Source organism: Sus scrofa, chromosome 3 (assembly GCF_054392235.1).
Source record: "Sus scrofa isolate SSC_HxYL_T2T_F1_AM1 chromosome 3, Sscrofa_HxYL_maternal_Yorkshire_Landrace_v2.0, whole genome shotgun sequence".
NCBI classification, from domain to species: domain Eukaryota; kingdom Metazoa; phylum Chordata; class Mammalia; order Artiodactyla; family Suidae; genus Sus; species Sus scrofa.
The window spans coordinates 6,595,621-6,622,812 of NC_139385.1; the positions used below are offsets into that span (position 1 = coordinate 6,595,621).

General features: G+C 45.1%; 2 protein-coding genes across 6 annotated transcripts in view; both read left to right on the forward strand.

Moving 5' to 3' along the window:
- Positions 1-27,192, forward strand: part of CYP3A22 (cytochrome P450 family 3 subfamily A member 22) — a 92,461-nt gene that overhangs the window by 39,037 nt on the left and 26,232 nt on the right. For 4 of the 5 annotated variants that reach the window (XM_085015324.1, XM_085015325.1, XM_085015323.1 and 1 more), the window contains 4 exons: positions 1,424-1,584; positions 4,194-4,420; positions 7,844-8,006; positions 8,421-8,630. In XM_085015324.1, coding sequence (XP_084871450.1) covers positions 1,424-1,584; positions 4,194-4,420; positions 7,844-8,006; positions 8,421-8,516 — 647 coding nt within the window. In that variant the 3' untranslated portion in view covers positions 8,517-8,630. 5 annotated transcript variants of the gene reach the window in all.
- The window catches only part of CYP3A46 (cytochrome P450 family 3 subfamily A member 46), a 31,973-nt gene continuing 26,483 nt past the window's right edge, over positions 21,703-27,192 (forward strand). Inside the window, 2 exon segments of the mRNA NM_001134824.1 lie at positions 21,703-21,826; positions 26,283-26,376. Of these exon segments, the coding sequence (NP_001128296.1) occupies positions 21,756-21,826; positions 26,283-26,376 (165 nt within the window). The 5' untranslated portion in view covers positions 21,703-21,755.

Below are 27,192 nucleotides of genomic sequence, written 5' to 3' on the forward strand. Positions count from 1 at the left end.
CATTTTACTTGTAGCTAAAGTACCTTTACAGTTCTCCAAGGGACATACGATAACACTGTGTATGTTAGACGGAAATGCTGTCTTTTTTTTTAATCATTAGTAAAGTCTAGTTGATTTACAATGTTTTCTCAAGTTCTGTTGTACAACAGAATGACCCATTCACACACATTTCCCTGTGCTGAACAGCAGGGTCCCCTTGCCCATCCCTTCCCAATATGACATGCCGAGTCCAGCGCTGCAGGGCAACGGGAGATCCTGGAAGAGGGATGACGCGGCATAATTAAACACACAAGACTCTTACATCTAGAAAGTGGGGGACCAGGAGGCACTCTGTTCTGTAGAACAAAGGCACCTAGGTTGTAGCCCACATGCCTTTCATTAGGGACGGTGACGTGGGTTAATGAGCAAAATCAGGTGCAGGTAACGATAAAGGTATCTTTTAGTGGTTGTTCTTCTGCATGTGTGCCAAATTTGTTTACTGCATCGTTCAGCAGTTTCAATGGTCTCCAACAATAACAGTTTGCATCCCCCAAACCCCCCAAATGCCCATCCATCCCACTGCCTCCACTCCCCCCCCACCCCGGGAATCCCAAGTTTGCTCTTCTTGGCCATGATCTGTTTCTGGTTTTTGTTTGCTTGTTACTTTTAGATAAGATCATCTGTTCCCTATTTTAGATTCCACAAATAAGTGGTTTCACATGGTATTTGTCTTTTTCTTTCTGGCTTACTTCACTTAGTATGAGAATCCAACCATGTTGCTGCACATGGCATTAGTTTGTCTTTTTTATGGCTGGGTAGTATTCCATTGTGTATATATACCACATCTTCTTAATCCATTCATCTGTCGATGGACATTTAGGTTGTTTCAATAGTGCTGCTATGAACACAGGGGCACATGTATCTTTTTCGATGAAAGATTTGTCTGGATCTATGTCCAACAATGGAACGGCTGGATCATATGGTAACTCTGTATTTAGTTTCCTGAGGTACCTCCATACTGTTTTCCATACTGAAACAATGGTTGCCCAATTTACATTCCCACCAACAGTGGAGGAGGGTACCTTTTCCTCCGCACCCTCCCCAGCATTTGTTATTTGTTGACTTGTCTTGAAATTACCCTGCCGTGTTGGCGGGGAGGTGGCATCACCAGGAACAGAGGGCCATTAATAGGACAGATTCTGGAAACACTGGATTAAGAGAATTCTTGATGCAGAAGAGTGAAGGAGACATTTCTGCACAGGACTCGCCATCCTATCTGGCTCTACGAGGCAGACGCGATACTGAAAAGCACTCCCCCTTTGACTCTGAATTATGTTTACAGTTTTCCCCTTAGGGCTTTGGGAGTTGCATTTGAATGTCTCATCATTCTATACCATGATTTTTACATTAACATGCTTTACCTCAAATGTCTTTTACTTTGTAGCTCTGTCTGATCAAGAACTTGTGGCCCAAAGTATTATCTTCATTTTTGCCGGCTATGAGACCACTAGCAGTTCTCTCTCCTTCCTGGCGTATATACTGGCCACTCACCCTGACGTCCAGCAGAAGCTGCAGGAGGAGATTGATGCGACCTTCCCCAGCAAGGCGAGTGGTGATACGTGGCGAGGGGAGGGGATGGCAAATCCTGTGCTCAAATGTCTCCTTCCCACTTCTTAGGAGAGTTTTGCGAAAAGCGTAAGCGTCAAATCTTTTACCTCCACTATTTAGGAGGATCTAAAGAGCACAAAACAAAGGGGACAGCAGAGGTCATGTGTGCTACTCACAGCAACAGAAGCACTTTGAAAAAAAGTGCTGGTCTTGCTGTATCAGTTATCAGGATAATGCCAAGAAAAATGCACAAATCCTCAGTGGCATCTAACAATAAGCATTTATGGCTCCATTGTCTGCGTATTAACCCCTCGAGAAGGCTGAATTTGATTCGGTCTGGGTGTTGGCCTTGGCTGAGCTGGTTTCTTGGTCCCCATGTTTCTTGGTCCCCACATGTCTGCTCCCCAGGGCAATGGCAGATGACAAGGGCAAGGAGCCCAATCACACAGGTGCCTTCAAAACTCTGCTAGGGTCGCACGGAGCCAGCATACCACTGTATGAACACTGGTTCAAAGCAAGCCACCCGGCCAAGCCCACAGTCCATATGGGAGGCACCACAAAGTGAGATGACAAAGGGTGTAGGAAGGGGTGGGGATTCCGGGCCTTTCATTCCGTCTACCACCCTGGGCACACTGGACTAGGGAAGGGTGTCGGGTAGGAAAGAGGGCACATGAGTAGAAGATCTGACTGGTGTTGACAAGTCTGTAACCTTTCAGAGTCCTGGATCCTCCAGATACAAGGTAAGGACACAGCAGAGGGCCTACCAAAATCAGAGGCCATCTGTCTCTCTGGTAAATGCCGTACGGGGATCCTTTTGATGCAACAGGGCGGAAAGTCACTGAGACAGCCAGTAGCTAAATCACTGTGTTTTCCCCATTTTATAAGAATATGTAAAGGACAAACAACACTCATGGCTAACATTTGCTTCTTACTTTATATGTCTGTTCTAAATACTTTCTACTTATGAATGTGTCTAATCTTCAAGTGATTCTGCATTAGTCAGCAAGAGGGTAGGTTAGGCCTCAGGAACAGATGAGCCCCCAAATCTCAGAGCTCTCATAGCAAAGGTTAACTGCTAACCCACATCTCCAAGTGCAGCACAGATGGTCAGTGGAGGGCGGGAGTAGGAAGCTCTGCTCCACACAGTTACTCGGGGAAACGGACTAGGAGGGCCCGGCATCCTGGAGCTGCATTATCTGGATGTGAGGTCTTCCTGTTGTCTGGGGAATAGGAAACTCGAGCACTAGCTTTTCAAGTGTTTGTTCCCTGAACTGACATAACTGCCTCAGTTCACAACCCACTGGCAAAGCTGGTTTCCCATACCTTCACGTGGGATGGGAAGTAAGGGGACCACATGGATATCGGGGAGCAGTGAATGTCTCTGTCATTCAACCCTAGGAAGGGTCAACTCTGATGATCTCCATGCAGCATTTCAGAAAACTGAGCTACAGAGAGATGAAGCACTTGCATGCACCAGCCTTGTGCCTGGTAGTGAAGATGCCAAGCTTGGAGCCAGGGTGTTGGCTCCTGAGCCTTGTCACCCTCTACAGTATTACCCCTGAACTATAACCCATGTGACAGCTCCATATCACCCTTACCATCTCCGATCTCTGCCCAATCTGGAGTTCTCGGTGGGGTGAGGAGACCTGGCCTCTGGGGCTGGAGTTGCCTGTTTAGACCCTCACACCTTACAGTCAGACCTGAAGAAACAACAGGGGTCCATTCCTGCCATAGAGGGTGGGGCTGTGGCGGGGGCTCTGATCCTCTTTGAACTTTCCGGGGAACTTAATTCCATTCCTGATTGCACCCGTCTTACCCTTCATATTGGATTTAGAAGGGAACTAGTTTCTCCCCAAATTATTTGTAGAGTTTTTATATAATATAGCGATTCTCCCTAAATTTTATAGGTATAATCAAAAGAATTAGCAAGTGGGATTTCTTAACCAAAAACTTTGATACTGTATAGCAGACGTGCCCCTTTCTACATTCTCTCTCCTTGGTACAGATGAGTTGTGCCTCCTTTTTCTTTTTTCTTTTCCTTTTTAGGGCCGCATGTGCGGCATATGGAGGTTCCCAGCCTAGGGGTCAAATAGCAGCCGCAGCGTCTGGTACACCAGAGCCACAGCAATGCTGATCCGAGCTGCGTCTGCGACCTACACCGCAGCTCATGGCCATCCTGGATACTTAACCCCCGGAGCGAGGCCAGGGATTGAACTCACATCCTTAGGGATGCTAGTCAGGTTCATTGCCGCTGAGCCCCGGGGGAACCCCTGTTGTCCCTCTTTGAAAGGAAACAGTGACTTTGGCCTATTTCACTGAAGAGTAAATGTCACAGTCTACTGCACATTTTTCTCGTGAGAAAGAAAAAACCTTACGTGATAGTGAGGGATTTCACATCCTTTTCAGGGGACCGTCCCAGTGGCTCCCACGGTCTTACCTACTCCATGCATCTCAAGTGGACACTGAGAGGTCAAAGGACAGAGATTAAAATGTCTATAAATGCTCAGGCCCTTTACCAGTTTATCTCTGGAGTACCTACCATTTCAGCAGGACTACGGAGACTGAATTGAAAGTTCATTCATTGCCATTGATTTCTTTCTTCCCAGGCCCTTCCCAGCTACGATGCCCTGGCACAGATGGAGTACCTTGACATGGTGGTGAATGAAATTCTCAGATTATACCCAATTGCTGCTAGACTTGAGAGGGTCTGTAAGAAGGATGTGGAAATCCATGGCGTGTCCGTTCCCAAGGGGACCGTGATGATGGTACCGGTTTTCTCGATTCACAGAGACCCAGAGCTCTGGCCGGAGCCTGAGGAGTTCCGCCCTGAAAGGTACGAGACCCCAGGGAAGGGGGCTGTCGGTGACCTGGGCTGTTCAGAGCATATTCTGAGGACTCTTTTGTTTGCTTGTTTGTCTTTGGAGAGCCACACCTGCCGCCTATGGAGGTTCCCAGGCTAGGGGTCGAATCGGAGCTGTAGCTGCCGGCCCACAGCACAGCCACAGCAACGCCGGATCTGAGCCACATCTGCGACCTACACCACAGCTCATGGCAAGGCTGGGTCCTTAACCCACTGAGCAAGGGCAGGGATCGAACCTGTGTCCTCATGGATACTCATCGGGTTTGTTAACCACTGAGCCATGACGGGAATGCCTTTGAGTCTCTTATTATGTGTGAATGTACTGTTATTTGTTTTCCATCTTTTTATTGTTAGCAGTCTTTTCTTATTCCAAGAATGATCATGGAACAAAATTTTACAAACTGGAGACTAGAAAAAAGTAAATTTTAGACACATTCCCAGTACCTTAAGATAAGCCTCATTAATAATGCTGTGTATGTCCTTATGGACATTTTTCTATGCATATATGGATTTTTAAACTTAGAATGGCATTATATATAATTTGCTTTTTTTTTTTTTTTTTTTTGTCTTTGTCTTTTGTTGTTGTTGTTGTTGTTGCTATTTCTTGGGCCGCTCCTGCGGCATGTGGAGGTTCCCAGGCTAGGGGTTGAATCGGAGCTGTAGCCACCGGCCTACGCCAGAGCCACAGCAACGCGGGATCCGAGCCGTGTCTGCAACCTACACCACAGCTCACGGCAACACCGGATTGTTAACCCACTGAGCAAGGGCAGGGACCGAACCCGCGACCTCATGGTTCCTAGTCGGATTCGTTAACCACTGCGCCACGACGGGAACTCCCCATAATTTGCTTTTAAACCACTTACTGTATGTAATAGTCAACTATAATTGTAAACAACATTCTGTGTTTTTAAACATATATATATGTATAATTTCTGCGTATATAATTTACTTACCAACTATCTCATGTTAGGTATTTAGGCCTTTTATTTCCTTTAAGTTTTTTGGTCTGTTCTCTTTAGTTCTTTGAATTCGCATCAGTGATCCCACATGCCATTTATTTAATCCCTGGCTTCCATTTCCTCCAGCATTGTTGCGAGATGCAGGTTGGGGATTGAGAGGCCTCTCATCCCTGTGGTTCAAGCAGCCTCACTGAGGGCGGAGGTGCACCCAGGTCCCGGCACTGGCTGTGACTGCAGTCCTAGGCCAGCTCCTTCTGCTGACCTTCCGCAGAGAAGTCCTCTGCTCTCAGATGTCTGAGATGTCCTCCTTGGAGGGGCCGAGCATCTGCTTCTAGGAATTTATTTATTTGTTTATTTTATTTTTTGTCTTTTGTCTTTATAGGTCCGCACCCGTGGCACATGGAGGTTCCCAGGCTAGGGGTCTAATTGGAGCTGCAGCCGCCGGCCTACACCAGAGCCACAGCAACATGGGATCTGAGCTGCGTCTGCAACCTGCACCACAGCTCACGAGGCAACCCCGGATCCTTAAGCTGCTGAGCGAGGCCAGATATTGAACCAGCAACCTCATGGTTCCTAGTTGGATTCATTAACCATTGAGCCACGACAGGAACGCCCTATTTCTTTTTTAATTTTTAATTATTATTATTATTATTATTTTTGCTTTTTAGGCCGCGCCTGCAGCATATGGAAGTTCCCAGGCTAGGGGTCGAATCAGAGCTGCAGCTTCTGGCCTATGCCACAGCCACAGCAATGCCAGATCCTTAACCTACTGAGCAAGTCCAGGGATTGAACCCATATCCTCATGGAGGCTAGTGGGCTCGTTACCACTGCACCACAATGGAATTCAGGGGAATTCAGAGCCGAGGTCTGGCCTGGGCACAGCTTGGACTCTGGAAGCAGTTGATGCTTCCCCTTTGTGTCATGAGCAAACTTGGGAGGCAGCTTTTTAGGGTAGTAACTGAGATCTAGACTTTTACAGCCCCCGACCCTAAGCTCCCTGATGGCGGGGACTTTGTCGTGTTGGCCATGGTGCCCCCGGTGCTGACATAACCGCTACAACGTAGCGCTTGTTGAAAGAGGAAGTCAGGGAGTTCCCACTGTGGCTCAGCGGGTTGCCACCCAACTAGCATCCATGAGGGTGCAGGTTCGATCCCTGGCCTAGCTCAGTGGGTCAAGGACCTGGTGCTGCTGTGGCTGTGGTGTAGGCCGGCAGCTGCAGCTCTGATTCGACCCCTGTCCTGGAACTTCCATATGCACAGGTGAGCTCCACCCCCAACACGCACCCCGCCCCCCAAAAAAGTAAGACAAAGTCAAGAGTCAACCAAGTCCTCTTTCTGGGACAGGGAGCCTTCAAGCTCAGCAGCTTCCCCTCCTGGAGCTTCAGGAACCTAAAACCAGAGACCACTCTGCACTTGTCTTTGATTTGTTCCATCGTCAAGCAGAGAGTTCGTGCCTCCCTGTGTCAGGGCCTGGGCCAGGCGGTGAGAAATCCCAATGCTAAAGAAAGCCCACGATGGAGAATTTTTGATGTCTACACAAGCGTATTCCCTAGGCACAAGTGTATGAACCATGTTTAATGTAACTTTACATGCCTATTCCCTGTCCACCAGCCATCAACCTGTGGCTGCCCCATGCCGTGCTACCCTTTCGGACTAATTCCCCTTGTATGTGAAGACACATCCTCTGTTTATAATCCAAACTGTTCTCCAAAAAAGGGACGCTTCTGAATATACAAAACCACGGTGCCATTATTATTTTCCCCCAATCCACATTTTTTTCCTTTTTATAATATTGAGGAGCCCTATTTGAATAAAACATAGGCCTCCCCATCAAAGAATGTATAGCCTCGTGGAACAGATGGATTCGGAGTTCAGGAGTGGTGCTGGAGGAGCACAGGGTCCTGTGCCCGTGTAATTCTTCTGACCTAAGTATCCTCTGGGTGTGGGAGTGAGAGCCAAGAAGAGAGAATGAGAGACAGGGACACAAGAGGAGGGGTTGGAGAGGGAGGACAAGGGAAAATGACCATTGAGTCCTGGGACGCTTCCTTCCTGCTTCCATCCTCCGTGAGCCCATGACCAACCTAAGTGCCCACGGAGCCGGGAACCTGCTTGTCCTTCCGTCAGTCTCGTTTCCTAACTGCCTTTCGGAGCATGAATATCTCACCACCCCGAATGTAAGTTTAGTGTTTAAGGATAACGTTTCTTTTAAACAGCAGGCATCGCATCCCCTCAGTGCGGCTGAAAGCGCCCACGGGGGGAGGGGGGTGGGCAGGATCTGGAGCATCCCTTCCTCACAGCAACGTACCCACCGCAGGATGAATGACCAGCCCCCAGACGGACCCCTCGTGTGCCTGGTTGAAGAGTGAACACCTCACACTCAGTGCTCTTGAGGTTTCTGTGTTTCATTAATTAGTTTTCATGTACGGTTACGCAACCAGGTTCAGTAAGAAGAACAAGGACTCCATAAACCCTTACACTTACCTGCCCTTTGGGACTGGACCCCGCAACTGCATTGGCATGAGGTTTGCCCTCATGAACATGAAACTCGCTCTCGTCAGAGTCCTGCAGAACTTCTCCTTCAAACCTTGTAAAGAAACACAGGTCAGACAGTTCATTTTCTGCATTACAATTGTTTTATGGGGCGTTTTTAATTTTTTTTTTTTTAAACCGAGGGCTCTCGCTCTCTGTAGTTAAGAATGGGATCTGTTCAGTAAATAATTTGTTCTGTGGAGCCATCTGGGATCTTTAATGATCAATCCGCTCTAGAGGAGTGAATCTGGGGCTTTATAAAGGCTCACATATAATGGTCGTCTAGAGTCAGTGCAGTTAGTGCCACATGGTTATATGCAATCCATTGAAGTTGAGCAACGTTTTAAAATGTAAAACCAAAGATATATGATGCTACAGGTAGCATTTCTTTGGTTACAAAGTATTAACGTCTATAGTCTGTCTTGTCTTCTTTGCTTCCCTTGTGGGCTGTTTCATTAGTCTCTTGTGCTTGTTTAACTATTGCAGACGACCCTGAAACTAAGCTCTCAAGGACTTATACAACCAGAAAAACCCATTCTTCTGAAGGTTGTGCCCAGAGATGGGACCGTAGGTGGAGCCTGACTTTCCCAAAGGACTTGGGCTTGGTTCCTCAAGGAAGCTGCACCCCAGAGCATCAGAGACCTTGACTTTCTTTGTGATAAGAACTCGAAATAAAGATAAGCTTCATCTAGTGCATTTGATGGAGGACTGTGGATTCTGCACATTTATTTAGCTTCTCGGTGTCTACGTGGAGTGTTATATACTGGGTCATATGAAGGAGGACTCGTAAGGGCCAGATATGCAGACTCCATGCCTCCCCACTTAGTACCATCTCCTCCTCCTGAGCACTGATCAGAATGAAAATGTCTTAACAGTTTTATCAACAGATTAATGGAAGCAAGAATTATTGTAGTGTATACATACCACATCTTCCTAATCCAGTCATCTGTCAATGGACATTTGGGTTGTTTCCATGTCTCAGCTATTGTGAATAGAGCTGCAATGAACATGCGGGTGCATGTGTCTCGTTTAAGGAAAATTTTGTAGGGATATATGCCCAACAGCGGTGTTGCTGGCTCATATGGTAGTTCTATGTATAGATTTCTAAGGATGTGGTATATATACACAGTGGAATACTACTCAGCCATAAAAAAGAACGAAATAATGCCATTTGCAGCAACATGGATGGAACTAGAGACTCTCATACTGAGTGAAGTAAGTCAGAAAGAGAAAGACAAATACCATATGATATCCCTCCTATCTGGTATCTAATATACAGCACAAATGAAACTTTCCACAGAAAAGAAAATGATGGATTTGGGGAACAGACTTGTTGTTGTCCCGGAGGGGTGGGGAGGGGAAGGGAGTGGGAGGGATTGGGAGCTTGGGGTTAACGGATGCAAACGATTGCTTTTGGAATGGATTAACAATGAGATCCTGCTGTGTAGCACTGAGAACTGTGTCTAGGTACTTCCAATGTGATACAATGATGGGAGAAAAAATTATTAAAAAAAAGAATTATTGTAGTGATGGAAGTACTGACATTTATAGCACAAGATTCTATTTTGAATATTCTGAATCAACTATTATATTGAGCAAGTCAATAAACATCTCTTTACAAAAGTACCCAGTACCACCCTGCATATTGGGAGAATGCACACACCTCAGCGAGGGAGATTCAGTGACTAAATGCTTTTGACCATCACACTCAGTGACTGGATGGGGCCTTTGGCAAAACTCCTGCTTGATTTCATAAATAGTCTGTAAGAGTTAAACCGGTGTGACGTTTTCTATTGCTTAGAAAGTGTATTCATAGTTTAAATCTACCCTTTTTTGTGAGCACACATTTCATGTAACTCTCAATTGAGACAATTCTTATTATTAGTTTTCATTGAATATTTTCATCTCATCTCCCCTGATGTTTCAGGAAGGCAGGAAACAGGTTGTTTTTTTTTTTTTTTTTTTTTTTTTTTTTTCATAACTCTTTGCATTCCATCCTCAATTCCCAATGTCCTTTTTTTTTTTTTTTTTTCCGGCTGTTTTTATCTTTTTAGGGCCACACCTGTGGCATATGGAGGTTCCCAGGCTAGGGTCTAATCAGAACTGTAGCCACCGGCTTACGCCACAGCCACAGCAACGCGGGATCCCCAACCCACTGAGCAAGGCGAGGGATCAAACCCACATCCTCATGGATGCTAGTTGAGTTTGCTGACTGCTGAGCCACGACGGGGACTCCTCCCAACTCCCACACAATGAGTGTGAAATAAAGGATGGTGGATTCATCAGTTAATTGGGCCAAAAGGCTGCAAGCACCAGTCAGTTTCAGTCGGCATCAGGTATCAGAAGTTGCCTTTCCTGCCCTTTCTGCTCCTTCCCTCTTCTTTCCCTCCCTTGCCAGTGCCTTCCCTTTCTGGATAATCTAGTCCTAAACCAGAAGGTGTGGCACAGGAGGTGTGAAGCACACGCTGTGGGGCAGGGCAGAGAAGGGAGCATAGGGGCTCCAAGCCAGAGACCGAGGAGGGAGGGGAGGGTGTCTGCACGGGCGGATAGCAGCCTGGCAGGGTGTGGGACCCATAAAAACCCACTCAGAGCAGTGGCTTGTAAGAGCAGCCAGAGCCTAGATAGGGTGGGAGATCCCAAGTACGGTAAGGAGCGCATCCAGGCTTAGAAAGGGATGGTTCGGGGAACTTGCTCCATAAAGGGGGATTGATCAAGAAAGCAAACATATGAAGGATGACGGAAGCTAGAGTTCTCTCTGTTGGAGAAGGAAGTCGCTGATTCAGAAAGGGAGAAAACCAGAATAAGCCCAGGGAGCCAGAGATAGGAACTGAGTCTATCAGTGTAAATCCATACCTTTCTATGAAGATAGATGATAGCTAGTTAGATGGATGATATAAATGGACAGATGGTAGACATAAATATAGATGGTGTGTGTGTGTGTGTGTGTGTGTGTAGATATAAATACGCATACTGCTGACTTCTTTCCACGGTTATGGTTTAGAAACAGTGACACCCTAATAGCAACCATCGCACCTTGTGCCCAAATCTTGGCTTAAACTTTCCACCAAAAGGACCAGGGATCCTTAGAAAAATGCCAGATTCCAGGGCTGGGAAAGTATGTGATGACCCTGGAACATCTTGTGCTAGAAAGCAAGGACAAGTTAAACACGGAGGGCAAGAAAAGGACACAGAAACTAGCAGCTTCGGGGCTTCCACTGACCAAATCAAGGAAAATTTGAGCATAATAAATAATAATAAATCAGGATAGTAATAGATTATAAGCCAATCATAAAATAGGAAAATAAGTGTATACAGGCATATATAAATAAATGGATAAATTATAATTCGAGGAGGATACTTATAGAATGTCAATAAAGTGATGCTCAAAATATCCATTAATTACAGAGGGGAAGGGGTAGCTTCAAAGGAGAAACCTCAGAGAGACTCCCCCTTTTTTTGAATCAAGAATTCAAAATCATTTTATAAACCCCAAAACTCTTACCCTTGTTACGTGGAAAAACTGTCCAAACACAGAAAAACATTTAATTCACCCATGGATAATCAAACATCAACACACAAATACAGGGCATAGCTGGACAAAGCCATTTAGACTACATCTCATCCTTATTCAAGTAGTTGCCAGGTGGTTATTGAAGAGCCTAAAGACAAGTATTCCAAGTGACCAAACTGGGAGTAAAAGAAAATGGATTTGATTCACTGGCACAATTTCTGATCGGAACCATTTTTTAACCCATTTCTACTGGTCAAAGCTCCAGAATAAATTGGGAATATTTCCTGTATTGTCTCACATGCTATCACGTTCCACTTCAAATATTATTTCATTCACTCTAAACAAGACTACCCTTGGTCAGCAGCACATTTACCAAGGCCAAAACTCTAGATTTAGGGTGCAAGTCTAGGGGAAAAAATGAAGATCTTGAACTTAAATTTAACTGTATACACTCCTGGTTTTCCTAATAATGAGCTAATAGTGCTCATGGAGAAAAATTAATTTATTTCCTCAAAGTAAAAGAAGACTACAAGTATAAAGTTAAAAAAGTTAAAAAAAATGACAGGACAATGTGTGCATTACTCTTTTGTAACAAATTACCAACGAATTCCTAACCTAGGGATCGAAAATTAAAATTCAGAATTTAAGACCAAAATACAAGTTAAATCACACACTACTTAGTCAGAAGCTAATAATGGAATATTCCCCAAATAAAAAGCAAAGCACATGCTCAACTATCACGTTCCCTCTTTCGGAGAAGAGGCATCAAGGACTTATGCCATATGCTCATTTACGAACGTAGCTAAAATGTCGAATTCAAGAATTTGATCCCTTTTTCAGAGCCTGCACCTTTTATTTTTATTTTTATTTTTATTACTTAATGAATTTATTACATTTACAGGTGTCCAACAATCATCAACCAAACTTTACAGCATTTCCATCCCAAACCCTCAGTGCATCCCCTACCCTGCAACCTGGCTCTTTTGGAAACCATACATTATTCAAAGTCTGTGAGTCAGTATCTGTTCTGAAAAGAAGTTCATCTGTGCTTTTTTTTCGGATTCCACATGTCAGTGATAGCATTTGATGTTGGTGTCTCATTGTCTGACTGACTTCACTTGGCATGGTAATTTCTAGGTCCATCCATGTAGCTAAAAGGGCCAGTATTTCATTCCTTCTAATGGCTGAGTAATAGTCCATTGTGTATATGGACCACATCTTCTTGATCCACTCCTCTGTCGATGGACATTGAGGTTGTTTCCATGTCTTGGCTATTGAAAAGAGTGCTGCAATGAACATCGGAGTACATGTGTCTTTTCGAGTCATGGCTTTCTCTCGATAGATGCCCAGGGGTGGGATTGCTGGATTGAATGGTAGTTCTATTTTTCATTTTCTTTTCTTTTCTTTTTTTTTTTTTTTTGTCTTTTGTTGTTGTTGTTGTTGCTATTTCTTGGGCCGCTCCCGAGGCACATGGAGGTTCCCAGGCTAGGGGTTGAATCGGAGCTGTAGCCACCGGCCTACGCCAGAGCCACAGCAACGCGGGATCCGAGCCGCGTCTGCAACCTACACCACAGCTCACGGCAACGCCGGATCCTTAACCCACTGAGCAAGGGCAGGGACCGAACCCGCAACCTCATGGTTCCTAGTCGGATTCGTTAACCACTGCGCCACGACGGGAACTCCTATTTTTCATTTTCTGAGGAATCTCCATACTGTTGTACACAGTGGTTGCACCAATTTACATTCCCACCAACAGTGTACTAGGGTTCCTTTTTCTCCACACCCTCTCCAGCTCTATTGTTTGTAGACTTTTTGATGATGGCCATTCTGGCCAGTGTAAAGTGGTACCTCATAGTGCTTTGATTTGCATTTCTCTAATAATGAGTGATGAACATCTTTTCATGTGTTTTTTTGACCATCCGTATGTGTTCTTTGGAGAATTGTCTGTTTAGATTTTCTGCCCATTTTTTGATGGGGTTCTTTGTTTTTTTTGCTATTGAGCTGTAGGGGGTATTTATAAATTTCGGAGATTAATCCCTTGTCAGTCCGTTCATTTGCAAATATTTTCTCCCAGAGACTGCACCTTTTAAAATGCTCCTAAAAAAATCATTATAAAATAAATAAATATTTAGAAGAAAAATTTTAAAAAAATGCTCCTCTTCATATCTGTCTCAGGAATTGTTTTTTAAGCAGTTGGGGTCTTACGATAAAGATAGGTGCGGCAAATCTAAATCCAAAGTACGAAGTCTTCATATCCAGTAACTGCCACTTGTTTTCCACTGAAAATGGTAAATTCCTCCCTGGACCCTCCTCATAGGGGCTTCTTTGGACGACAGAGGTTGTGAACCTCCAGATAGTCTGTCCCAACAGAGTGCTGCTGGAAGCTCTGGGAAAGGCACAGAGACCGAAGGCCAAAGAAGTGGCGGCAATACCCAGACACCCTTTAAATCAAGGGGTCAGAGAGCATTATCAGAAATGGGATGGGTTGACCACCCTTCACCTGACAGGATGCGGTGGGAAGAAGTCACTTCACCTGGTTGCTATTCCTGCCAAGGAGGCAAACCTGAGGGCAATCGTGAAGAGACTCCGACAAACCCACCCTGAAGAACGTTCTACTCCTGGTCTGTACCTGGCTTGTAATCTTGGAAAGAGACAGTGTCATGAAGACCAAAGACGGACTGAAAATGATCCAGACCCAAGGAGACGACAAAGAGGTGACGTCTAAACGTGTAATGTGTGGGTCGGGTCCTTGTCTATAAGGACGTAGGTGGGACAGGTGGGGACTTGGGGCCCTGAGGTTGGATGGCAGTGATGTATCAGTGTTAACGCCCTGACTCGGAGGGCATGTTGTTCACAGAGGAGACGTCTCTGTGTCGGGGGGCTACGGGGGTGTGACGTCTCTGGCTGGCAATTTACTCTGAGATGGTCAGGAACACGGTTCTTTTGAACAGAGTCATTAGTAAGTTTGTGACTGTTGAGGATGATGGCCAAAGCATGCCTCTTGGCTGACACATCTCCCACCCCTCACATTAGACTTTGTATTATTCTAGTGGGAGGAGGCAGCACCACACTGTGACTGAGAGATGGGGATCGGGATGGTCTGAAGCTGAAGCCCCTGGACTTCAAACTCCAGCAAAGTCAGTGACTTTGGGCAAAGGAAGACAAGCTCCCACCCTTTTCATATCTTGGCCTACAGAGTTTGAGTGAATGTCAGCACCTGCATGGCCTCTTAGCTGAATGTTACTGTGCCTCTATTATGTGGGGCTCAGCAAATGCCTTAGTCAGGTTTCCTGAAAATAGTGCCTGAGGTGGGGGTTCTTGTACAAATATTTTCCTGAGGGAGGGCTCCTTGGAGAAGGGAGGGCAGGGAGCTGCGTGGAGTGTGAGGAAAAGCTGAGTGAAGAGGGGTCTCTGTGGAGCCTGGTCCCACAGGGAGATCTGAGATTTGTAACACAGAGTGGATCCCAATTTGAGGCAGGGGACCAGCCTTCTGGACCCCATCAGTGAGTCATAGACAGACTCTCCCATCCCCCAGGAGGTGCAAACTCCCAGGTGAAGTGGCTTTAGTTTGGCCCAGGAGATGCTCCAGAGAATGAGGCAGGCTTTAATTACTAATGAGGCAAACACTGCCATGACTGGGGGATGAACATGCAGCCCAGGAAAGGAATCTGGTAACTTCTTCTGCTACTGACACTGATGAGTAAGCCTTGAAGAAACACCCCATGTTAAGTGTGCCTTTTTCGTCACAAGTAAGCCTGGGGAAGCAGGGAAGGTGCACTGCCGTGACCCTGGGGAAATGCTGCCACTGTATCCATGGAGCTCTCTCCTGCCCTCCCTTCAAATTGCTCTTCTGGTTTCAGTTTCTGACAGGTTTCTCTGGTCTATCTAGGCTGTGCAGTGTCCAGGACAGACGAAAAGCTAGGAGGAAGCAGGTTTATCCCGTTACGAGTCAAAGATGCAGAGGCAGGACCATAGTCAACAATGATTAATTCAGGATTCACTTCCCCTCCTGTGACTCATGGCTGATACCTTCTGCAGCGTGGTGCTCATCCATGGGGCTGGAAGGCCCTCAGACATGGAAGTGTCTCTACTTCCATACTCACTTCTACAGGCCAACAGTTGTCCTCTCCACAGAGTCCTGTTTGAAGATGCAAACCCCCCATGAGAGTGTGGTGGTGTGTGTACAGGGTTGTGGGCACACCTGTGAAGTGGGGGCAGGGGTGCCCAACAGGTGTCGTGATTGGAGGGTAAAGAGTGGTGCCTCCAGGAGGGGGAGGGGGTCGAGGGGCAGGCTCTCTCCCCCTGGATTTGCTACCCAGCTCTGCCGCTTATAAACTGGGTGACCTAGGGAGGTGACCTTGGGGAACGTCAGTTTTCCCACTTGGGCAGCAGGGGTGGTAAATAGCACCTGCTTCATGGGGTTATTGAGGGGATTTAGGAAGTTGTTTCAGAGGAGACTGGGAATGGTTCCAAGCACGTGTTGACCCACCAACAGACTGGCCTTCGTGGTGGGGATCCAGGTCTGAGCTGCAGAAGAGATGGCAGCATCCCGCTTAGCCACAGATCACTTTGCTGAAGAGCCAGTTTTCTGAGCGGCTTAGTCCCTGGAGGTCTGAGGATACTTTTTGTCTTTTTGCCATTTCTTGGGCTGCTCCTACGGCATATGGAGGTTCCCAGGCTAGGGGTCTAATTGGAGCTGTAGCCACTGGCCTACGCCAGAGCCACAGCAACATAGGATCCGAGCTGCATCTGTGGCCTACACCACAGCTCACGGCAACGCTGGATCGTTAACCCACTGAGCAAGGGCAGGGATCGAACCCGCAACCTCATGGTTCCTAGTCAGATTTGTTAACCACTGCTCCATGACGGGATCTCCACTGAGGATACTTTTTGAGGTTTCACTTTTTCTCCATTTCGTCCTCTCTGATGCTGCCCTGTGACATGAAGTTTGTAATTTGTATTAAGTTTGTAATTATAAGGTGCTTTATTTTGTTTGTTTGTTTGTTTGTTTGTTTTTTTTTTTTTTTTTGGCTGTGCCTGTGGTATTCCCATAAGTTGACTTGTTTCTTTTTATTTCTGGATGTACATCCTGCCCTGACATCTGCCCCCTCCTTGGCATTGTCCCTTTCTTGGTCCCACCCTGCTGCCCCCATGCTATGGTCACATTGGTGCATTTATGGACTTTCCCCTAAACCCAGCTTATGGTTATCTCCATTTTTTGGTGGGCTTTTGTTTCTGTCTCTGCCTGAGAAGTGGAAGTGATAGAAGATCTAGGTATTAAAGTCTTACAGTTTTGCTGGATTGACTTATCTTGAACTAACTTCAGGTGAAGTGCCAAAGCAGACCCTGGACTTAAAGCCAGCCATTCCAGATGTCAGTGGTCCTGGATTTGGCCACATTTTCTCAAAGCCCTATCCTTGCTATTCCAGTGACTTGTAAGTGGCTTATGGCATCCTGCGCCATGACCCCTCATGTTATACCCTAAGAACCAGTATTTACAAGTAATCAATTGGCTTTGTTACAGTGATGTGACCTCTGCACTCCCCATCTAACTAAAATTTGAAGGTGGTTGTGCAAAATGGAGATGATTTCTTCATTCATGCATTCCTTCCAAGTCAGCATGCCAGCTAGAGCAGTTTATGCCCCAGGGACATAGAATAGAACAAATTGTGCTTTCCACCCAGAGAGTCCCATATTTTAATTGGAGAGACAAAAATATACTTATTGTACAATCAGTGTGACCTCAGGCACTGTTGCTCCAGCCCATGAAGGAAGGAGAAGGGATCTATATTAGTTTGTTAGAGCTGCCAGAGTTATTCACAGAGGAAATGCACATGGAAATAACAAGAACGCAAGGGTCGCAAACCCACATCAGACCCAACAGACTTTAAAACGAAATCTCTTAAGAAAGAAGAAGAAGGGTAGTATGTAATAATAAAGGGATCAATGCAAGAAGAGGATATTACACTCATCAGCGTATATCCAGAATAATATAGGAGCACCTAAATATGTAAAATACATACTAACAGACATAAAGGGAGAAATGACAGAAATACAATTATAGTAGGAGACTTTGATATCCCACTGACATCAATGGACAGATCTTCCAGAGAAAATCAATAATGCAGCAGAGACCCTAAAGGACACAATCGGTGGAACTTAACTGATATGTATAGGACACTATATCCAGAAAACAAAATGAAACAAAACCAAAACAGAATACATATTCTTTTCAAGCTTGAATGAAACATTCCCTAGGAGAGACCACATTCTAGGGAGCAAAACAAGCCTCAACAAATTTAAGAGGATAGAAATTATTTCAAGTGTCTTTTCTGACCACAAAAGCATGAAACTAGGAGTTCCTGTCATGGTGCAACAGAAATAACTCTAAGTAGGAACCTTGAGGTTGTATGTTCAATCCTTGGCCTGGCTCAGTGGGTTAAGGATCTGGCATTGCTGTGAGCTGTGGTGTAGGTCACAGATGAGGCTCAAATCCTGCATTGCTGTGGCTGTGGCATAGGCCAGCAACTGTAGTTCTGATTGGACCCCCAGCCTGGGAATCTCCATATGCCACAGGTGTGTCCCTAAAAAGCAAAAAAAAAAAAAAAAAAAAAAAAAGTATGAAACTGTAAGCACAGAAAGACAGGAAGAAAAATATTTATCACATGGAGATTAAACAATGTGCTGCTAAAAACCCGGTGAGTCAGTGATGAAACAAAGGGAGAAATCCCAAAATACCTCTAGACAAATGACAATGAAAACAATCATGTTTTTTTTACGACACTCCAGATCGTAACCTGTGAAATTTGCTCTAACACATTTATCATTCCAGAGCAACACTTCCTCCTCATACCGTGATTGTTTCCCTCAGCCAGAGAAAATCAGGACAGGCTTCCCAGGAGACAAGCCACTTGGGCTAACATATGAAAGGATGCAAATAGCAGACTGATGGTGCATCTTGCACTACTGAGTTCCTGACACCCTGTTCACCTATGCTGATACCCGAGCCTAAAGCTTCCTTGAGTGTTATTTGATTTTCAACCTTGACCAGTTGATAAAGACTGAGAAAAAAGATAAGCCATTTATAGTTGATGAGGACTCTGGATTTCTTTTATCTAGGTAATTAACCATAATTATCTATTATCTATCTTCAACCCAAATTTTGTCTGAATCTTAGTCATATCTGCACCCTAAGCATTTAAGACAGAGCTTTGAAAATACATGCTAACCAATGACAAATATATATATATATATATATTATTTTATATATGTATGAGATAAGAGCAAAGTTACATTTACTGCTTTTGATACATGATATTGTATGTTCATATTAAACTAAGAATTCCCTTTAAAAAAAAAAGTACAAGCTGAGCCCCTTAGTACACAAATGAGTAGATGAGAGACTTGGGGGCTGGGTGCCCTTCGGGCACAAATGTCTTCCTTCACAACCTTAGTACATCAGACTTTTCAAGTTAGTTGTTCTCTGCTGTGGAATGAAGGGGCACAAAAATCATGTCCTCCGTAATTTCCCCTTGCAGATCAAGGCCATTTCACTGGTTAGAAGATGGTACTGGCTAGATTTTCGTCTCAAACCATGAAGAGCCTTTCTCCACTGAGTTAGATTCCAATCGACTGGACCAGGCCCTGAGGCAAATAGGGCAGCAAATGGTTCCATTAGCTTAGTGAGAAAACCATTGTAGCAGAGTATGTGTTTTGGAGGACGATGAATGCATAAGTTTCCTCAGCGGTTTTGTTTCCAAGAAGAATAAGAAAGGCTTTTAATTTGAGTGAATTAAGTTGACAGTAGTTATCAGGTGACACCCTCATCTTCCATGCTGGATGTATTTTGTGTACCTCTGAGTCAGGAATAGAGAGTTGAATCCTACCCAGGACCCACAGGAGCCTTGTGACCTGCACCTGTCTTGGTTCTTCCTGCGATGAGAAGGAGTCTGTGGTTTGAGAAACACATGGGGAGCCCCTGGGCAGGGGTAACCACGGAGACAGGAACCCACATTCTAAGCAGTTTGCTGTTGCAGGCTTGGGTCTCCCTATTTCCCATAGCGACCCTCATCATGAAATGGCACACACTGAATACCGGCATTTCAGAGCAGCAGTAGACTTGCCAATCATTCTTCATATTAGCTTATTTCTAACATGTTTTGATCCACAGCTGTTGGGAAGCCCCTTGCACTCCCTGAGCCTCAGTTTCTACATGACTCTACTTCATGGTGCCCAGAGGAGGTACCAAAAGGGGACAGAAACACATCAGAATGCCTAGGACTTTCTATCCTACCTTGAGAGCATCTTTGAGCCTCCAAATTCTGTCCTTTGTTGATATTCGACCTTGCACCTTCTTCTCTCCTGGTTACCTCTCTGTAGGGCTCCACTTCCCAGAGATTCCAGAGGTGTGCCCCACTCTGGGCCTGGCCGTATGTCTCACTGCCTCCATGGGGAGGCTGCTCCCAAGGGAGGGGACTGTATGGCTTATAGCCCACAGCCCAGCACAGGACCTGGACCTGACAGTCACCCACTTGGCTTTGAATCAATGCACAGAGGAATAGGTATACTCACACATTACAATTTCCAGTGGCAGCTGTGGATTTTAAGAGGTGCCTCCTGGAGAAAGCCTGAATCCAAAGATGACAAATGATGATGGTAGAAATTTCATGTTGCACGACACACACCCCAGAAAATCAAAGAGGGCAAGTGACAGAGCTGGGACTCACTGCATGTTACCAATGAGCCACTCACCCACTCAGGTCAGTGTGAGGCAGCTCTGGGGACTTTCAGGCCAGAAGAACCAAAAGTGAAAAAGGATAAAGAGAGAGAGAAGTGCACAAGGGCCGCTTAGATGTCTTCCATTTCCGTTGAGGTTTAAGAACGTCAGAGGTTTGGTTTTTATATCGTCCATGGTTCTCTGCCAAACAGATGCAAAACTTGGTTCAGAGGGATACTAATGAGCCAGAGGAATCTCAGGACTTTCAGTCCTTGATTCTCTCCCATCAGGTGTATGGCAGGGGCTCTCAGGTGACACCAGCTTCTCGCTGTCTATTGGCCTCCTCCTACCAGCTGCATTTGAAAATACCCCACCGGTCAAAAAGCAGGAAGCCATCCAATCTGATGCCCTTTGCCCTGGAGAAAACCCTCCTGCCAACTTTTTGGAGACCTTTGTGCTATATTAGCTACATCCCTGGTGGATAACGAGGTTGAAGTCCACTTGGCCACTGGGCCGCTTTTCCTCTGCTGTTATTGAACTGGTGGTTTTCCCACAAAGAGGGGCCATTTTTGTTTTAGACTCTGTCTAACTCTCTGTCGACTGCGGGCCCTGTCAGTGGGACAGGAGCCACCCTGAATTGCTACACCACCATCTCCTCCACGCCCTGCCTCTCCCTTGGGGGCCTCCTGTCAACAGAATCCTGATAGATGGTCCTGAATGTGCAGAGATGGTGGCCAAGGCCCATCCAGGATCTCTTGTTGTGTTAACAATCCAGGAAGATGGTGCAGTCACCAAAGAACCACAGGGAAAGAACAGGCAAGGGCCCACCAGTCTCACCTCCACAAACTCAATTCCACCAATCTTTCTGGATGCCTACTCTGTAGAAAGCACTGTGCTAGGTACCAGGGACATAAGGGTGACAAATACCCAGATGTGCCCAAGCTCTCCATCTGTAAGGGAACTAGCTGTGGAAACCAACCATGGTCCTGGTGGATAACAGACATGTGTTCAGGGGGATAGGAATTGTCCTGAAGTGGAAGCAGTTATTCCTGCTCGAGTAGGTTGTTTAGAAATGTCTCTGAGGACAGAATAGTTTTTTTTTGAGCTGGGATTTGAAGAATGAGTAAGTGCCTTATTGGGGAAGTAAGGGTATTTCTAGGCAGAGGAAATGGCATGGGTAAAGATTTATAGACCTAGGTTGCATGGAGGATTTAAAGTATTTTGGAGTGCAGGCAGCTTAAGGGAGACATGACATTTTATAGGAGATTAATGGCTAGTGGTTTTATTTGAGTTCTGTAACCTTTGGACTTACTGATAACACTTATTGAGTTGTTATTGAATTCTCACAGAATATGAGTTCAAAGGAGGTCAAACTTGAGTGTCCATGGTGCTTTGCCAACTCTCAAGGGGGGAGGGCTCCTGCAGGAAGAGCACTGGTGTTTTTTCACTGGCTGCAACCCCAGCTCCACCCACTTCCCAGCATATAAATCTTTCAGCCTCAGCGAGTCATCACTGGGTGTGAAAGCAGCAGGCAAAGCACAGCACAACCAGCTAAAAGGAAAATCCGAGGAGAGAATCACGGAGGACAGTGGCCATGGACCTGATCCCAGGCTTTTCCACAGAAACCTGGGTTCTCCTGGCTACCAGCCTGGTGCTCCTCTATCTGTGAGTAGCCGTCCAGACTTGTCTGCTCTGTTCCCTTGGCCTTAGGTGCTAATCAGGTCTCCCTTTCCCTTTACTGATTTGAAGATCAGAGTTAATGGAGGGAAGGGTGCTTAAGCTGTGGGTCCACAAACAGCAAAGGGAGTATTATTGATATTAGTGACATTGACTCAGTCCCGTGGAAGGAGTAACCAACCTCCTGCCCCCAAGTGCCTATTTTCTGTAGTTGGCAGAGTTTAGTGACATTATTTGCTCCCAGGGAAGATCTTCTGATGGACGACCCGTTTCCATGGACCAGAATCCACCAGAGGAAGATTTTAACCAACGGGTCCCTGTGCAGTGGGGTACCCTCCCCTTCCCAAGCTCTGGGGGTCCTGGAGACATGAAGTCAACCGGGTTTTTGTTCCATTGTCTTCACCTTCTGGGTTCTGGGTCTGCTACCAGAGATGTGTAGAGCAGCTGGGCCCTGTGTCACTCAGGGATTCCTGGTCCCATTTCTCCTACCCCAGGTGTCATTCACATAAGGCACCTGGTCACCCAGGGGCTGGAGACATTGCCCGTCTCTTAGACTCAGCTTCCCCCCCCCAACGCCATGCCCCCTCTTTGGCACTCATCTCTAAGAGTGCCATCCCCCACTCTTTCTATGCACAACTCTCTACCTCCCAAATCAGAAATCTGTAGAACAGAGGAGACTTGGCAGAAATCTGGATACTTTATTCATTTCTTTTACCTTTTCTTCCAGTATCTGAGAGAGAGAGATCGTCAACATAGAAATTTATTTTCCCTATGATATGAGATCTGCTAACAACCTACCTACAAAGGCACAAGTGCCAAACTCCAGCTCCTGTTTTTTTTCTGTTTTATTTTTTATTTATTTTTTTCAAGCAGTCTTAATTGTAATCAATTGTTATTTCCCCAATACCTTTTTTTCTACTGTTCAGCATGGTGACCCAGTTACACATACATGTCATATTTAATTATTTTTTCCCTTTAAGCACAGTATAGGACGAAGAATCACTATCGTCTAACAGAGGAATTTTTTTCAGTGGAGGGATTCCTGACATCATGGAGCAGGTTGGGAGAGAAATTCCTCTCAATGAGTGGGTAGGAAAGGCCATATCCATATCACATTTGACCTCTATCTCAACTTCACTTTCACTAGAAAAGTGTAGGAAATCATGAACTGCATAAATATTGTTTTAATTCTTTGAAAGTAATGGTTGTGATTCAGGTATGTGGCAATATGTTTTCTGTTTCATGACATTTTTAAATTGACACCTTTTAATTCATTCTTTGTAACAGATTTGTTAATAATATGAGACCCTTTCCCACATGTTCTTTCTGAAGGATAAAAGAAATCTGCTCTTCAGTATTTTTGATCATAAAGGTAGATAAATAAGCTGACATTTCTAGGATCATGTCAGGAAATGAAATCTAGTGTAGAAAGATATATTTCTGTGATTGATATAGGTTGTTTTAAATACACCTGCCAGCAGGTTATTTTAATCTTCAGTGCAGGCGAGTAAGCGCGCCTGGGAGCCAGTGATAATGGGGGAGGCATCCTGGGAGGGTCAGGATGCAGGGAAGAATAGTCCTCATTCCTCAGAGCAGACCTCCCAGAGATGATCGTCTGACCTGGTCCCACCGGAGGTCAGCAGAGTTGGCATCTCATCTGCTTGAAGCCTGGGGTGGGTCCCCATCTAAGTCACATGATGTGTGGTCCATCTGGCCCTGGGGCTGTTACTAGGTAGTGTCAGTACCAGGCAAACATCACAGTAGCCTTAGAAGATACTGCTGCCACCAAGAGTCAGTAGCTGCAGACAGTGTTTTCCTGATGCCAGCACAGTGTAAACACAATAAGAATGATTGGCTTTATTGTAAGGCCCTTCCTTTTTACTCAAAGCAGCTTTCCCAAACCATGCGAAGCTGGAAAGCAATCCAAGAATTCACCCAGACCACACTGTGCCTTTACATGGAATCATGTGAGGTTAGACACTGGACCAGATCATTCCTTGGGACCAATTCATTCTGACACATTCATTCAATGTTTTGGTATCACTTCTTAAAATATTAAAGCATAGTTGATTTACAGTGTTGTGCCAATTTCTGCTGGATAGAAAAGTGGCATATATATATATATATATATTACTTTATATATATATATTATTCTCCATCATGGAAATATACATATATATATATATATTCTTTTATATATATTATTTTCCGTCATGGTCTATCCCTAGGGATTTGCTATATAGCAGGACCTTGGACCTTATTGTCTATTCATTCTAAATGTAATCGTTCGCAACTATTAACCCCAACTTCCAGACCATCTCACTCCCTTCCCCCACCCCTGGCAGCAACAAGTCTGTTCTCCACGTCTGTGAGTCTGTTTCTGTTTTGTATATTGGTTCATTTGTGCCATAGTTTAGATTCTACATATATGATATCATATGGTATTTGTCTTTGTCTTTCTGGCTTACTTCACTTAGCATGATGATCTGTAGTTGTGTCTTGGCATCAGTTTTGAGTTCATGTAACACACTGAGAGTTCAGAAGGAGAAATCTGTTTGCCCTGGTTGTGATGGGTGAAGAAGGAGCTGGGATGGAAATACCCTAGGTCACTCCCTTTTTGGAAGCTGATGCCCACGCCTCCACCAACTCTTCTGGAGGAAAGAGCCAAATACCCATTCCAATACCCTTGGAAGCTGTGCTTGGCCAAGGTGCCCCTTCTGCATCTTCAAACAAAGTTTCTTTCATGCAGTTTTTGTGTTTATTTTGTCATGTAAAATGTGATGGATTCGTACAGAATATTTGGAACCCGTAAGACCTTAAAAGCTCAGCATCAAAGAAGAAACAAGGTCTTGATCATTCTGGAATGTTTATGGTTATTCATTGTATGTCATGCAATGCTTCTTTTGCTCTCTGCAGGAAGGTACATGAAATTTGGAAAATCTGCTTTTAGCTGAAAGCACCTGCAGGGCATGTTGAACCAATTATACATAGCACACTTTTCAGCATGTCTTCCTACTTTGCCTCTACAGAGTTAGATTGGGAGTACTAGCAACCTCATGGTTAAAATGATACCTTCGGCCTTTCCCCTCATCCTCTCTTCTCCATGCCATTGCTTCTCAGAAACACCAGATTGAGAAGGCTTGCATTATTTTAAAACCTACAGTTGTGGAATTCCACACAGAACACAGGAAGATGAGTTGCAAGTCCACCAGCCATAGGGAGCAATCTCCTTAATGGGTTTTTGGCATAGTTAATGCACAGAGGCAGTAACCTAACTATTTCGTGACTGAGCATCTTGAAAAAAATGAGTGTACTTGGGGTACTTTGCTTAGCAGGTGAACATCACAGGTTGTGAGCCCAGGAACCATTCGCGAAAGAATGGTCAGGAAATGGATTCATGTGTCATTGGTTTCATTTATACAGTTACATTCAGGGAACATATGGAAACTCACTTTTCTCTGTAGCTCAGATCAACCAAATTGCCTGAAACAGAGACGTGGGCATAGCTGAAATGTGCTCACATTTCTGCGATGCCAGTGGAAGCTTTGAACATAGTTTTTTTCATTTTATAGAAATAAGTACACTATTGTTTGGTAAGGCCTAATTATGAAGATAGACTTAAGAAGAATTAAATGCTAAAATGCAGTCAGGACATAGAGGGAAAGAAAAGCATAAGAATCTCCAAGAAAATTGTGAGAACAATGTTACAGTAGACTCTCCATTAACTCTGTTTTTATGTGGGCATTGTTAAGCAAAACTCATGGACATGGAAAAAGAAATTTCCCACTTCTACTTTGAATGAGACTCTCCAAATCATCTAAGAGTCAAGTTATGAAAGAAATCTGAGTAATTCCCTGGAAGAATTCCAGCCTGAACCTCTTGGGAGCACTCCAAGTCAAAACATCTATCAGGAGTTCCCGTCATGGCGCAGTGGTTAACGAATCCGACTAGGAACCATGAGGTTGCGGGTTCGGTCCCTGCACTTGCTCAGTGGGTTAACGATCCGGCGTTGCCGTGAGCTGTGGTGTAGGTTGCAGACGCGGCTCGGATCCCGCGTTGCTGTGGCTCTGGCGTAGGCTGGTGGCTACAGCTCCGATTCAACCCCTAGCCTGGGAACCTCCATATGCCGTGGGAGCGGCCCAAGAAATAGCAACAACAACAACAAAAAAGACCAAAAAAAAAAAAAAAACATCTATCAAGTGTTCACTCTACAATTCATGAAGAATTCGGCTGCGTTTAGCTAATCATCATTACCTTCTGCGGGTCTCATAGTGGTGGTGGGAGAGGAGGTGATGAGTGAATGTAACTGCTGCTTTGGGAGTTGCCGATATTATTTATTGCCTACATGTTACCTCCCTAGGTCGACTGTTCCAGTTCTGAGTCAGTTATGAGACAGCCCCTGTTCCATAATCCCTGTGACCTGGTTTTCTCTTTCACTTTATAGATATGGGACTTATTCACATGGCCTTTTTAAGAAGCTGGGGATTCCTGGGCCAAGACCTCTGCCTTATTTTGGAAATATCCTGGGCTACCGTAAGGTGTGTGTTGTCTGAACTCCCTCTTTGCTTCTTATGGTTGCAAATTCCAGCTGAGTTCCACAGTAAAACTGTTCTCCTCGGGAGGAAGTTCTGAGATTTCATACGTGGTAGAAATGACATCTTGGGCCCCACCCAGCACATGGCCAGTTTTACATCACACCTCTATTTGCAGTTGTTAGGAGCTCAGATTTTGCCTGAATCCGACAGCCCAGCTCTCTGGCTGATTCAGCTCAGGACTTGATGTTCTGTCTTGTGAGTATTGTGAAGAGACGCTTCTTCCAGGTGCAGATTCCCAGAGAGGCACAGTCCTCCTAAATATCAGGAAAAAAGCCGGAAGGGGCTCCTGGTCATTGCCCATTCAGCTGCATTCCTTAGAGTCAGACTTTCCTGTTGGCAGCATAAGCTCTGGATAGCGTTTTCTTCTTCCTCCTGGTTTGCTGGGTAACTTCAGTTTCTAAGCAGCCTGAGTGTTTACCTTTGGGTATTTCGCACGAACATGAATCCATTCACGACCTGCTAATGCCTGTGGTTATTTCTGTGGCTCTATTCCACTTTTGCTACCCCTGACATCTTTTGGGTTTTAAGGGATGGAGCAAGAGTTTTCTCCTTCACTTTTGTGCCTTCAAAGGAGGCACTTTATGGGTGCATCTGAGCAGGGAGTAGGTATAACAGGGGCAAGATGGTGGTTGTCTATTTACTTCAGCTAGTTAACCACTAAATAGGATGTGAAGTTTTTTAAACAAGGCAGAATCACTTATATAAAATAAATCAAAACGATATGATTTGACAAAATTAGTAAAAATTTAATTTAACTGA